Below are 15087 nucleotides of genomic sequence, written 5' to 3' on the forward strand. Positions count from 1 at the left end.
CCTCTTCTCCTGGTGACCGTGAATCAATGGAATGAAAAAGTGATGACTCTAAATGAATGATTCCTTTCGGGATTCACGTCATCTCGTATATGTATACTGGTCAGGTGGTTTAACTCCTTGATGAATTTATTCTGGAGCTGTCGCATGGGTTCAATCAGTCTTGAACAGTGTGATTGTACTATCGGTGTAGATGTAAAAAAGNAATCACATTTTACCCTGGAACAGCCTCGAGATGGTCATTATCACTAGCATAATACAGCTGGAGCTTCCTCTTCTCCTGGTGACCGTGAATCAATGGAATGAAAAAGTGATGACTCTAAATGAATGATTCCTTTCGGGATTCACGTCATCTCGTATATGTATACTGGTCAGGTGGTTTAACTCCTTGATGAATTTATTCTGGAGCTGTCGCATGGGTTCAATCAGTCTTGAACAGTGTGATTGTACTATCGGTGTAGATGTAAAAAAGATAGGAGCGGGAAAAATGATTTGTCATTTATCGTTGCATTTTTTTCGATCCTCATCTTCTCAGGGTCACTTCCAAACAATTGAGTACGATGATACTCGGACGAATAATGCTCCGTTTTAAGTTGAATTGTGTTTTTTAGTAGTATTCACTCCACGTTCATTAAAAAAACACAAATTGAATAACAAAAGAACTTAAGTCTGAGATTCTTATTCATTAAACCAATTTTGTAACCTCCAAACATGCTCCGAAATGATTTAAAGGGCCCGGAGTGGGAAGTGGTGGGGGGAATACCTCTCGGTAAGATAGACCCGATAAACATTATTCATTATCAGTTAAAAAAATGAACGGATGAATTTAGTGTTGGGCCACCTTTGACCACCACAGAATTTTACACATAAATTCATATGTTGAATTTTTCAAAAAGATGCATCCCTCCCGCTGGCTGCAGGTGAAATTTTTGATTATTTATAATTAATTGATTTTTACCACCAAAAAGCTAAAAGTGGACTACCTTTGACCACCTTCGAACCACCAAGCGATTGCAATAATCCAAATTTGCATTCCCCCCTACCCCCCGCCAGCTATAAGTAGCTGAGAGAGAGAGAGAGAGAGAGAGAGAGAGAGAGAGAGAGAGAGAGAGAGACTACCTTGCCGAGGATATCTCTATAATTCATCAAAGGTGATCTCCATCTAAAGTTGGGAAACCCGTTTACTGTAGGGAAGGTAGGGAAGTAGTCTAGATATTATTTGTCTATGATATAGACCATATAGATACATCCAAGTTTTCGCCGGTGCCGGCCCCGGAGGATGGAGGAACGGAGAACGTTCATTTCTGTGAGACTGTAGCACTCGATCCTCAGTGTTTAGCTACCTAATACATTCCTTAGCTTGAATAAAATAATTAATTATTTATCTCCATTGTTGCTATAATCATTGATATCGCACCGTATCAATTAGTGCATATATAGTAAATGCTCGCTAAATAAGTTGTGTTAAATTCACTCTCTCGTATCTAGATGTTTTTTTTCCTTCGAATTGTAGAGTATCAGCGTCTCTTCACATTGATATATAAATACAGTCGTTGACGCAAGTTCTGTCTTATTAGTCTTAACTGTATGTTAGCCTTAACTGTTCACGACCAATGGTAGACGTGAGATACTTTTGGCTGACCAATGACAGTTTCTATTCAGTTAAGGCTAGTAGAACAGAACTTATGTTGACGACTGTATATCAGTGCCCTTGCACCGTCAAATTTTCTCCCCATCCCTCACCGCCATTTCCAGTAGTCGAGTCTCACGGCAACGACACCTTCTGATATCGTGACCGTGACGAAAAAGCGACCCCGGTTTCTTTTTTTGTGCGATTCAACCGCGTCAGTAATTACACGTGCGTATTATTTTCTTATTTCATCATTAAACTATTATATTTATTCTATAATTTATTCCTTATTCCTTCGTTGTATTATTTTTCATAAATGGAATGGATAACTTTCTATCATGGAAATAAATACCAACTGAAATATTCAGGCTTGGTAGCCATGTTTATCATTCTCCAACTCACCGACCTTCTTAATTATGTCCAATATCTATCATTACAATACAAATATACACTTAAAGTTCACTCAATCTATGATTATTATATCAATTTCGTATCACTCGTTTAATAATCTGATGATGTCACGAGTTTAACTCATTTTCCCTCATTCCATATTTCCCTGAATTATTGTGGCTAGTTCGTCTTAAATGTATGATAGCGTTTTGTATTTTTATTAGTGATGTTTTTTTTCTCTAGAATTTGTGAAATTTATTAGAAGTGTTTATGTGCGTAGAATGTCATGGGGAAATATCGACCATTGATGAGTGTTTTATTCGTTTTCATTTTTAGAAATGTCAGAGTCAGATTTATTAGCTTCCGACCAAATCGACGGTCTTGATGGGCTTGAGAACGGCCAGGATGGTGACTCCATTATGCAGTCAGATTGTGTCAAACGTGAATTCAACGAATCTAATATAGATGATCCGGTGAGAGGGTTAACTATTTATTTTATAAATAGATAAAAATGCTTGAAGCATTCACCAATCTTTGTATTTTTTGGATATTTATTGCAGGAGCTAGAAGCCATTAAAGCACGTGTGCGGGAAATGGAAGAGGAAGCTGAAAAATTAAAACAATTACAGTCTGAAGTGGATAAGCAAATGAATATGGGGAGTCCACCAGGAATTAGTGAGTAGAATTTTGCTATTAATGAAAACATTAATAAATTTTTCTGTTTTGAACTGATTATCATAATTATTATGGATATGTTCCTTTTTTTGTTTCACTAGCTAGTCCATTGAATATGTCGATTGAGGATAAAATGGAAGTAGACAACAGATCCATTTATGTTGGTAATGTAAGTTGAAATTTATCACACAAACAAATAATTTATTAGTAGAGTGACAAAATGAGATAAATTAATACCACTTTAGTGGTAGTTTTTGATACATACCTCTCAACTTGATAAAAGTAAAAAAAATTAGTGGGAAGCTTCTTTTGAACCGTTTGAGCTACACGATCGTTATCTGTGGAGAATTATCAATGTTTTTCCAATTTTGAGATACTGTTAAATAAACTAATTTCAATATACAATTTATTCATCTCCTTTCGCCACTTGAGTGATGCGGCCCATTTCATAGCTAATTGTTTGTCATTTATTCATAAAAATGCATGTTATTCGGACAGGTCGATTATGGAGCAACAGCTGAGGAGTTGGAGCAACATTTCCACGGATGTGGTAGCGTGAATAGGGTTACAATACTTTGTAATAAATTTGATGGCCACCCGAAAGGTTTTGCTTATATCGAATTTGCTGAGCGCGACTCTGTGCAAACAGCCATGGCCATGGACGAATCAATGTTTCGTGGACGTCAAATTAAAGTTATGCCCAAGAGAACGAATCGACCAGGGATGTCAATGACGAATCGGTACAAGTTTTTTTACGTTATTCTTTTCTCGTTCTCGAGCAATTACGTTCAAATTTCGTCTGTAATTGATATGAATATTCATTTTCCAGAGGGCCCAGGGGTACACGTGGATACAGGGGGGTAGCACGTGGAATAAGCCGTGGAAGCGCTTATTTTGGTTACAGGCCAATGAGACGACCTAGGTACAGTCCTAATGCATATTTTAAAAAGAATATTTGAAGTCCAGTTATTACTATAGCGTGATAGACAAAGTAGATTTTCTTGAAAAAAAATAAAGAATAAATAAAACGAACAATTTATATATTATACATATATGTGTATATACTTACATATGCACATGGTAAGCATTGGCCTTCGAACAAACATATGTAGCTATCGTAGTCATCTCATTTGAAGGAAGTCACTACATAAAAACAGAGGCGACCAGGTTCTCCTATGTATAATTGAATTTTTCGAAAATGTGGTATCCCTTGTGATTGACCGCGCCCAAATTTTTCTCTTCTTCCTTTTTCTTAAATTCTTTTGATTCTTTGTGTCTGATGTACTTTTAACCCTTTTCTCCTCTTATTTTTTATTTGAGTGGACAAGTTAAAAAATTTTCAGAATCGGCGGGCGACTACGTTGGTTACATATGGCGGAGGTCACTTGATATTGGTTGCGCGATTGCATATATGTTTTTGTCCATGAACAATTACGTGAAAAACGCTCATTCTGGCGGTATTGGAAGTCTGTACACTCCAGTTATCTCAATCAGTTTCCACATATTTGAGTATTGAAGAGTGCTGAAAATATGCGGTGAGAATGACGTCGCTAGAGAGATTCAAAAAAAAAATTAACTTTTTGTTAAGAGAAAAATGTGAATGTCTCAAAAATTAAATGCGACAAAGTGGACCCTTTTCATATGAACACCCACATATATACATGTATGTAGTTGATAATTATATCTCTTGAACGAGCTTTTAAACAATATACGATGTCCTGGATATAATTCGGTTTTTACAAAGTGGTACTATTATGAATTTTTCAGATAAACCCAATTTTAATGATAAAACGAGAAAAAAAACAAGGGATAAAATTACTGTCCATCTTTCGACATTGCATTCATTTTCTCGCAAAATAATTGTGCTTAATCTTCTTCGATATCGATGAACATTATAGCTGATGATAGCGCTTTTACGACATTAAAGATATCAACCAAAATAATGGTCTCAATCATTTAAAATAGCATTACACATTACCTTAAACAATTTATGGCCGTCCTTTCATTCATTTTTGCTTCGACTGTGTTGGTCATTTTTTCCGTTCTCAAGACAATTTAATTTCAATTATTCCAATTAATTATCCGACAATGAGTAATAAATATGCTTGTTTACTCCTGTCATTATATCGCTTTATCTTTTGTTTCTTTCTTTCCTTCAAAGTGGAACGGTTTTGGGGAAATTGTTGGGTGCAATACTTTTCACTATATTTTTGGTTAAATTAATTTGGTGGGGCGGTTGGTTGTTGTCCATTATTACATTTGTCTCCTTTCAGGAGCTACAGACGAGGTTATTACATGCCATACTGACGATTCTAGAGCCATTGTGAACAACATCGCGAAGGCTGTGTATCCAAGGTATGTTTTATTTTGGCATATTATTGTTTTCAATTAGGAACTTATCCATCATCTGTTCTTTTCTTGAAATGTGAATGAAACAACCAGCTTCATTTCTATATTTCTCATGATTTTTGTACAATGAGTTGAAAATGTTATCCGGATATTCTTCGCTTTTTCTTTCATTTCATTTATGATTATTTCTTTACGAAATTTCTCCAACCATGACACTTTAAATTTCAAAGAGCATTCAGTTAAAATTTTTCAGGAAGTATCCAAGTCTACCGAATATCTCTGTGTTATCCCTAAACATAGGACCTTAGTGATTCACAATCAATGAAAAAAGAGAAATCATTCCATCCGCGAACATAATAATCACTTTATGATGTGTTATTCTCCCTCTGTCTAGTTTCTCCCACACTGTGAAAGAACGATGTGAAGTCAATGCATCTTGAGTCCTACATATTTATTTTCCGACGTCTTTCAATATTAATGTTGATCAAAGTCAACGAAAAGAGATGATATCATTGACTTTACATCCTACATTTTTTTGAACAAATACATCATTTAATAGTATCCTTTAAAAAAAATATTATCCACATCGTAACCAAAGGAATTTACGTCAATTCTTATGATATGTCCACAGAAAAAAAATCACATACGATGGGGATAAAAAAAGAGAAAAGAAAAGAAAAAACTGAAAAAAAAACTTCAATGTCAAAAGAAAAAAAGAAATTGGACAAAGATGGGCACAATTATTTGCATTGAATGATTTCTAATCATGACGAAAAGAAGCTCCGTTAATTGTTGTATGACGTTGATTCACCGAGAGAAGAAACAAATGAAAAAAAAAAGATTCGTTTTCTGTGGTTCAATTAATTTGATGCCTCAAGGCACCTGTAAGCAATCTGATCAAGACGAAAAGTCATTTCGTTTTGGCTTTACTACACCTTAAAAGAAAAATACACGTGCACCATTTATGTTGTTAATGAATTTGTAGTTAATAATTGATGTTATTCAAGTGCAGGGTTTTATTTTTCATAAAAAAAAGCCAGAATACCGTTAATCTGAACCAAAAACTCTGTACAATTTAATTATAAATCACAAGAACGAGAGACGTTCGTAACAACCTAGAAATTAATTGAACTACACGATAAATGTTTAAGCTTATGTCATGTATTTATATGTTTAGCCTGTTTTATTATACATTCGAAAAAAAAGAAAAGAGAAAAGAAAACGAAAACAAAAGTAAATAACATAATTCCAGCAACATATTTCCACTAACATGTGTGTCAATACTTACAACAGAAAAAATCGGTCGAACAAAAAAAAGGTAAAGAAGCAGTTGAATTTTTTCGTTCCGTTGTAGTCATTGTTTTTACGTCTCACAAACATGTCCAGATATCTTCTCGCCACTTGAGCATGTTTTTTTTTTTACCTATGTTATGCCCATGTTGCTCAGTATTTTCCAGGTGCGGCGCAACATCAACATCCATTTCAAGAAATATAGAAATAAAAAAAAATAAAAAAAATAGTGCAGACATTTTCTACCCACTTGATACAAAAAAATTTCCAGAAAAAATATATGAAAAAAAAAGACAAGAAAAGCTTTGGAATGATAGGGAACGAAAAAAACATCAGAAATGAGTAAACGACTGTTAATTTCACAATGTAAAATGAATTCTATAAATAAAAATTTCTTTTGACATAATCAGTTGATTTAAAAAAAATTAAAATACACCATCCTGTCTTTCTACTGAGTATATCGATTTGTTTCATCGTCACAATCAACTTCATTCATTAAATTTTTAAGGATTTGTAAATAATTATAGAATGGTAATAACAAATTTGAAGTCTCTTTATTACCCATACTTCATATTTTGAGGCTCATAACTTTATTACAATTTTATTCCTGCTACCAAGAGGATTATTGAATAGATATAATAGCAGTTTGGCGAGGGAGAGAGAGAGCAGCAACAAACATAATTCAGAAAAAACAAACAATTATTTACTATCAATAGTTAGATCGGAGCACAATAATTTCATTGATTGAACGTATCAAGTCGTTTCAATACAGATTTTTTTTCATTTTTCCTTGTTAAAAAAATTACAGTTGCAATCAAGAAAGATATTAATCCAAAATTAAATGATAAAGTAATCAAATCCGAGATTTTTTCGTCGAAAATAATTGTACTTTAAATTCTTCGCTTTGTTTTTTAATTAGAAGAGATCGATATAATTATATGAAAAAAAGTGTCCATTGTTAGGAGATTTTTTCAATTGACTAGGGTACCATCACAACGATGTGGTACTTCAACATTTCATGAAATGACAAGCGTCAGCATGTCACACTGTTAGCATAGATGGAATGCAAGTGTATCTAAAATTAAACGACATAGGGTCCTCACGTTCGGCTGTATTCCACCCTTGTCGTTGTTTTGCTCCAGTCCACGTAAAATTTCGGCGCCACCCTCTCGAGCCAACATACCACAATAGCGTTTAGCTGAAGTTAAAATGGTAAAAACAAACATTAGATTGAAATTTTTTGTGGTAAATTAATTCCGTCTTTTATGAGAATTATCGTTGACATTCTTTAATTCTAGGATTGTCGAAATATCGGAAAGTAAGGGAGGAACAACTACAGTGATCATGATCACCATAAATAATTACCTTTTTCGTCACAATTTGTGACATAATATATGAGCTAAATGATTTCAAATGGGAATATGAGCAATCCAACGCCAAATACTATTATGTGTCGTACCACTAACTTTCCGACCGATTTCCTCATTTCTGTTTATTGACAAAACAAAAACGTAAATTTCGAATGTTTCATTCGCCTAATTAAACAAATGAATCGAATTACGGTAAATGTACCTATGCTCGTCCATGTCTCTATGCTTGTTCAAATGTCGTGAGCTATCATATTTTAATCATTTTGACAGTCCCAAGAGTCTATCAAGAGTGAAATACGATTGGAGCTATTATTTTGGTTAATAAGAAAAGTTATAGACACCAATGAACAGTGTCTGATGTGTCAGTGACATCAATGAATCTGTTTCAGTGAACAGATTTATTGAAAAATAAGAGAAAAATCTCATTCACATCAAGGGGTGCTACGACAGAGTGAATTCTTAAGCCGCAATTTAAAAGAAAATCACAGTTTTTAAAAATGTTGATATCTCCGTTAGAATAGTGAAATGGGATTAAAAATTCCTTGACTGAGGGTTCTGATGGTTAAAAAAACACTAAAAATGCATAAATTATACTTAATTATACTTAATCTTAATATTTTACAGCAATGTCGGCAATTAAAAAAATCGGTACAATGGAAATGGTATTGATCCTAGACTCGTTTTGCAACCAAATGTCAACTGATAAGGGCCTAAACGGCTGAAAAAATCATTTAAAAGGTTGGACTGTCCATTAAAATATAACTTTGGGCCGCGAGATATTTTTTGTTTTATCCCAAATAGGATACTCACGATGTAGTTAGTTAGGATATAGCCTTTCCACATCATTCAAATCACGAGACGAGAATTGGGATCTCTTGCAAATGCACACGCGCTCTAGCGGTTGAATCGACTACTAGTTCGGGCAGGTCCCAGAGCTGTCAGCTAGCCGGTTGAACTCGGAGCCAGAACTCTTCTCGCAAGAATATACATCATTTCGCTCAATGTTTTTATCATTACGATATTTTGCAACAATCGAAGCTAATTGATTCAGTCGAATATTGAGAATAATTACATTTTATTGATCATGGAGTATGCGGAGAGGAAAAACAAGAATGAAGCGTTTTGCAGTGTGTATGGATGTAACAGCAAAGTTTGTCGTAATTAAAAAGTTAGATTTTAACGTTTTCCTCGCCAAAACGTGGATTTATAGTTACAATAATTAATAAGTTCGGTGAAGAAGAAATTATTGAGTATCCGTATGGTGGTGTCCTCAGTTCTTCTTTCTCGGAGTCATTTCAGCTCTGGCGGATGACGTATTTCCGGAGTCAGTCCCCTTCCACCACTGATTTCTATATAGGGTGCGTTTCGGAATCAACCACCGTAGCTGCAGTAAAGCAAAATTAGGGTTGCAGTACTGCTACTGCTACTACGTCGATTGCGAAACGCGCCCCCCACTGGATGGCTTGTTCCCTAAAGTGCTTCTGAAGCAAATTAAAGGCTCACCCAGCGCCCCTATCACCGGCGGTGGTACTAAAATATACAACAATGCGCATGCGTGGGCATGATATACGAAGTGGGGGGTGGTAATATGACAAGATCCAGAAATGCCCTTGACATGTTACCACGTTTATGCTCATGAAAAATGATGAATGGATGGAAAACAAAACTCGTCCAAATGGTATCCATCAGGGGGTTTTATTTCTATTCTATTTATGTTTCTATTTTTTAATTTGTTATTTGATTGAATCCTTCAATCGCCAAGGGTGAATATCGACTATACGATATTACATACTCATGAAACGATAGATTTTTCCATTGTGTTTTCTTTCTTACAATAAACACAACAAACCATTGTAACTCATATAAGATACAATGTTTCAACAACTTAATTTTAAATTATTTTCCTTGGTAAATTAATAAACAATATCACAACACAAATAAAAGCACGTCACTCAGCTCCACAATGAATTTTTGGTTATGAACGCACGGTAAAATTACCATTCCCACTAGCAACAATTTGGATGACGCCTGCGCACTGGTATCGGATTTAGTACCACCGCCGGTAATGGACGGCGCTGGGTGAGCCTTCAAATCGCCTCACTTTTGGCGTACTGGGCCCATAAGGACAAGCTATCCAGTTATATAGAGATCAGTGCCTTCCACTGGGTATCCCAAGTTCAAGTTCGAGGCTATCCGTAAGGTGCTGCCCCCTAGGTAAGGATGGGGTTTTCTATTTCACGTGGTTATGGCGGTTTGTTTTGGTGGTGTTGGAGGATGAGGTATCTCTAAAATCTCTCCGGAGGCTGGGAGGTTCTCCAGGTGTGAAGTTCTTCTCCAGCCGTAGAATTCAGTCCCTCGGCGGTCGAGATCCTTGGGCCAGGTTCTCCAGGTGCTCTGCGGCCTAATAATCAAACCTAACCTCTACCTGTCACTGGTGTATCCCGAATCAAACCCAGAAAGACGATGATGTCCGTTATTCAGGTATTTATTATGGCTAAACCGATACAAATTGATACAATCGATACAAAAAAACTACACTCTTCGTCGCATTATTATAGATGATTATTTATTAAAAAAGGTAATTATCATCATTAATATAAGTGGAGTATTTTTCAGATGGCATATAAGCTAGTCAATGAACAAATTGAAATTTCAATAATTCGATGGTCGATGTAAACTAGATAAACCGACATGGAATGACCCCAAGCTGAAATAGTGAGTGCCCCATGGGAGGGAAGGCGCCACAGTCAATTTAGGCCTCTGGGCGAGCTGGCTGTGCCGGTAACTCGTCAGAATAGTTCTCGCCAAGAAAGAATGATGATGGTCTTGAGTGGTGGGGGAAATTGAGTCGAAGCTAAATTTGAAAAAGTGGGGGTAGCCAGCCAGCATCATTCTTTGGTGGCGAGGATTATAGCAGTCCCGCTGTCACGGACAAGTTCAAGGAGGGATTTTTGTTCTCCTTGTGCTTAATGTTTTTTTTGTCATTCCGGCCGTGAGGCAGCGCTTCACGGACGCTCCGCTCCGTGTCCGTGAATCTCTGCCTATGGCCGTCATAACAAAAAATACTGTTCGTCATATGGCCAAAAAAAACTTTTCTAGCTCATATGATTGCAGTTCTCGCCTTCGGCTCGGGCTGCAAACTCATATTCGCCAGAAAAGTTTCTTTCGGCCTAGTGACGAAATATACTATTTTTCATGTTTTTCAGCGATTATAAATAGCGGCGAAATATATAATTTGAAATGGAATAATCATAAAAAACGTTTATTAAGAACTCCGCGCTTACCCCGCACTTTGAAAATTCATTTCTCCGCTCCTAATTGAGATTAAGGAATGAAACCGGTGTCATTTATTGAAAATGTAATTCTCGATCGATAGGCGTTGGTTTCATGCCTTCATCTCAATTAGGGGGGGGGGGGAGAAATGAATTTTCCAATGGGGGGAGTCCTTTCGGGCTCACTCGACGCCGGAGAACCGTTCGGGGTTACTCTGCGATTTGAAAATTCATTCCTCCGCTCCTAATAGAGATTGAGGAATGAAACTGCTGTAATTTATTGAAAATATAATTCTCGATTGATAGGCGTTGGTTTCATGTCTTCATCTTAATTAGGGGGGGGGGGAGAAATTAATTTTCCAATCGGGGAGCCCCTCCGGACTCACTGGACGCCGGAGAACCGTTCGGGGTTACTCCGCGCTTTAAAAATTCATTCCTCCGCTCCTTATTGAGATTTAAGGAATGAAACCGCTGTCATTTATTGAAAATATAATTCTCGATCGATAGGCATCGGTTTCATTCCTTCATCTTAATTAGGGTGGGAGAAATTAATTTTTTAATGGAGAGAACTTGTCCGCAGTCACACCGTGCTTTGAAAATGTATTTCTCCTCTTCTAATTGAGATTTGGAAATGGAACCAGTGGCAATTTATTGAGAATTCAATTCTCAATCGATTGGCGTTCGTTTCTTCTCTCCATCTCAATTAGGGGAAGAAAAATTGATTTTCATATTAAGGGCATAATTCTCGGGGCATGCATTTTCCCCGTGCATAATTCCGGGGCATGCATTTTCCCCGTGCATAATTCCGGGGTCAGTCGGCCTTTAAAACCGGAAGGTTCCCCTCAACGTCGTTGGGATCAAAGAGGATTGACTAAATTTCTCATAAAGAGAAACGGGGAGTGATCGATTGAAGAGAAGCGAATAGAGTGATCATTGCGCCTGCTTCGCTCGTTTGACCCTCAAGGACGTGCAATTCTGTCTAATCACTTTCCTGTTTGACGGTTCAGACTGCTTCATCCTTAAAGCGATAAGTCGGTTAAATTTAAAAGTCTTCATTAGGCGATTGAAAGGGCAGGTTGAAGCAAAAAACGGATTGTAACGAAAATCGATTACTAAAAACAATGAATCTTCAGTTCTACTTTAGAGACACGAAAAATTTATGAAATTCAAAATTCATTTATTCATGATCTATTGCATCGTATGAATCGTATGAAAATTACGGCGCAGGGAACATTTTGAAGGTAAAAACCGGAAAAAATAGGAGTTTTTCGTGGTTATGCGGAGCAAGATCGAACGAGTCCGCGATTTTCCCTAGATATTTCCATATTCCGTCATATAACACAAACTTTTCAATGGGTCCTAAGGCCCAGTGCAGACTTAAATTTCACTGACATATCCCCTTAAGAACGAAATCAGCTACCGTTCCCTACCCCTGAAATTTCCAGAAAATTCGGAAAAGATGAATAGACATTTAAGCCCCAGATGAAAATCATCGTCGGTGTCATAGTTGTAGAATAAATAATTTATATTTCTGCATGCCCAAAATAGCGTGTTATATAATAACACCCTAGTTAAATGATTTTTATTTCCATTGGATAACAAATTTGCGAGAAAAAAAAATTGGAATGTCGAGAAATCGAAGCGATAACTCCAACAGGAGAGTTTTTTCTGTTTAACCATGTTTTTTTTTCACTCCAGCATGAGAGTCGGAGACGCTAGCGTGTTATAATATAAGAGCTTCCATTTGAGCCCCATTTGACTGTAAATTTCCGAAGTTTTCCCAATGTTTTTATTATTTAAACTTTGCAGGTTTATATTTGAATCTCGATATTGAACCACTCGAAAACACTTGGAAAAAGAATTAGAAAGAATTAGAATTCGAATTCAAGAAATAATTTACAGACAATCAATTTTCCATCATGAAAAGGTTTTGTTCGGAATCGTAATAAATTTATTAATATATTTAGAATTTTACCAAAAATCCATTTTATGCCTAGAAAAATAAGGTTTCCGGAAGCATAATTGAAGAAAATCACTTCAATTATGTATTTATAAATAACGAATGTGTGACATCCGTCAGAAAATTCACTTAAGTTCATTTTCTTGTATCATATTTGAATTATCAGTATAAAAGAGGGAACGTTTGAAACCCAAAATTATCTTCTATGACCGGGGGAATGACCTCTCAATGTTTGGTATGTTTCGGAAGCAAATATCTGTGAACGATTAAAAAAATGTGTCTCAACGGTAAGATTTTCCTAAATAAGGGGGATATCAGCTGTGTAGTATCAACTGCAATCTAAACACTTAAGTCTAATCTTGTCCCCCCTAATCACACGCCTTCCGCGTATGACCTAAAAGAGGGCTATAAACTTTGAACTCTAAAAACGGAAAAATGTTGATTATTAATTCTAACCGTGAGTCCAAATTTCATAACCCTCAAAACGAATGTTTGATTTAAAAACAGAACAACGTCTCTCGTTTCCCACGTGGAGGGAACGAGATAAACATTAGAACATCTGTGACACAAAATAGTGAACTGCATGATGCAGTAAAATAATTCCGTAACGAATAATCTTATAATTTTAAAATGAATTCAACAACTACAATTATTCCATTGCGAAGAATTCCCTTCTTTCATTTTTCGTTTAAATTCAGATTCCTTTGAAATCGTTTGTAGATTCAATTTCTCAAATTTTAAATTGTAATTAAAACGAAGTTGTGTCAAGTGACCCATTCTTGACGTAACAAATGTTTTAAAAAGGTATAATTTTGTGCGAAATGTTATTTTAATGGTGCTGAGTGATATTTATAACTTATAAAACTCAGTAAGAAAATGCACGAGTGATTATCGTTTCGCTCCTTTCTTCTTTTTAAATAATGTAATTGTTTTCAAAAAATATTTCGGAAAAAAAAAGAAAAAAAAATTTAGATTGTCGGGGAATCGAACCGACAACTTCAACTCATGAGGGTTTGAGATGCTAGCGGCACGCTGGCGTGTTATATTATTCTTTTCATCACGCTGTGACGAAAAGTGAACTTTTCGGCACGCTCCGCGTGCCTAAAAGTCCAATTTCCGCCACATTGTGATGAAAAATATTGTTTGTAACTCGTGAAAAAATGTTTTTTAGCTCGTTACGAAATATACTATATCGAGATCCGCGGCAGCATATCGGCCAAGAAAAGTTTTGACCGACTGAGCAAAACATCAGGCCGAGCGCATTGAATGTGGGTTGTGATGTTGTTATGGAGAACGACGGAAAATGTTCTCTTCACGTTAAATCACTTATTTGAATGAAACGGAAAATCGACTCGGTGTTCTATTTTGTTTTCTCTCGTCGAAAATTCGAATTTCATCCTGCCATATCTATATTCATATGCGGACCTCGGACATAAAGGTAGTTAATGAAATGTTTGTGAGGTTATCGGTTTATGTTTGGAATGTGACAAAAGGGAGATATGTCGAAAATATTGTGTGATCAAGTCTATTAAATGTCCGTGAATAGTTAAATTCGAAAAGAAAATATTTATTTTTCTCCGAGTATAACAGAAAATGTTTTCATTCCGTGGGAAAAAATTCACTAAATTAAGTGACAGTGAAATGTGAACAATTTTGTGATTATTTAGGAAAAAGTAGTAGAAGACGGTGGGATTAAATGGACACTTCGAAACCGTTCCAAAATGTTGATGTCTTATTGAAGTGTTGATGAAATAGATTTTTTTTTAAATTAAAGGACAGTCAGCCCCTTTGTTATAAGCTTAGACTGAGCTCAATCGATAAATTTGTTCCTTGGTTATAAATATTGCAACAAGAAGTCAGAAGAGTCTATTCCACCCAATGTTTCCCTAATATTTTTAAAAACAAAAAAAACAAAAACAGATGTTTTCAAAAAGAATTCTTTGCGAACATTTTGTTCGACTATTTCTATAAGGAAATCAATTCATCTCTCCACGAAATACAATCCATATAGGAATCATCAGAGCAAAAATTGAGTGAGGAACCAAATCAAGTCAGAACGTTATTAATAGATGATTAAAATTTGAAATTCGGTAGAGACAATAAATCTGGAGTAGAACTGTTTATTTCCCTTCAATTGTTGATTCAAAAAATGTT

The 15087-nt window shown here is 35.8% G+C and overlaps 2 protein-coding genes across 7 annotated transcripts in view; one reads left to right on the top strand and one right to left on the bottom strand.

The window, feature by feature from the left end:
* The first annotated feature begins 1115 nt into the window (after nucleotides 1-1115).
* Nucleotides 1116-5047, top strand: LOC107044397 (polyadenylate-binding protein 2-B). Of its 6 annotated transcripts, none has more exons than XM_015266260.2 (8): nucleotides 1484-1506; nucleotides 1753-1855; nucleotides 2354-2490; nucleotides 2578-2692; nucleotides 2794-2861; nucleotides 3191-3432; nucleotides 3522-3614; nucleotides 4966-5047. In XM_015266260.2, exons 3-8 carry the CDS (start codon nucleotides 2356-2358, stop codon nucleotides 4997-4999), a joined length of 687 nt encoding a protein of 228 aa, XP_015121746.1. In that variant the 5' UTR covers nucleotides 1484-1506; nucleotides 1753-1855; nucleotides 2354-2355; the 3' UTR covers nucleotides 5000-5047. The 6 variants fall into 6 exon arrangements, with proteins under 6 accessions (XP_015121749.1, XP_015121748.1, XP_015121746.1 ...); XM_015266264.1 differs by having other exon boundaries at nucleotides 1485-1506; nucleotides 4975-5047; XM_015266265.1 differs by lacking the exon at nucleotides 4966-5047 and adding an exon at nucleotides 4460-4941 and having other exon boundaries at nucleotides 1485-1506.
* A 1819-nt stretch (nucleotides 5048-6866) lies between these two features.
* LOC107044396 (protein zyg-11 homolog) overlaps nucleotides 6867-15087 on the bottom strand; it is a 157145-nt gene continuing 148924 nt past the window's right edge. Inside the window, exon 3 of the mRNA XM_015266257.1 lies at nucleotides 6867-7529. Within this exon, the coding sequence (XP_015121743.1) occupies nucleotides 7381-7529 (149 nt within the window). The 3' untranslated portion in view covers nucleotides 6867-7380. The remainder of the gene's footprint in view (nucleotides 7530-15087) is intronic.

The sequence above is a fragment of the Diachasma alloeum genome, unplaced genomic scaffold (genome assembly GCF_001412515.2).
Source record: "Diachasma alloeum isolate Michigan unplaced genomic scaffold, Dall2.0 Dall_scaffold_00724, whole genome shotgun sequence".
Classification (NCBI taxonomy): Eukaryota; Metazoa; Arthropoda; class Insecta; order Hymenoptera; family Braconidae; genus Diachasma; species Diachasma alloeum.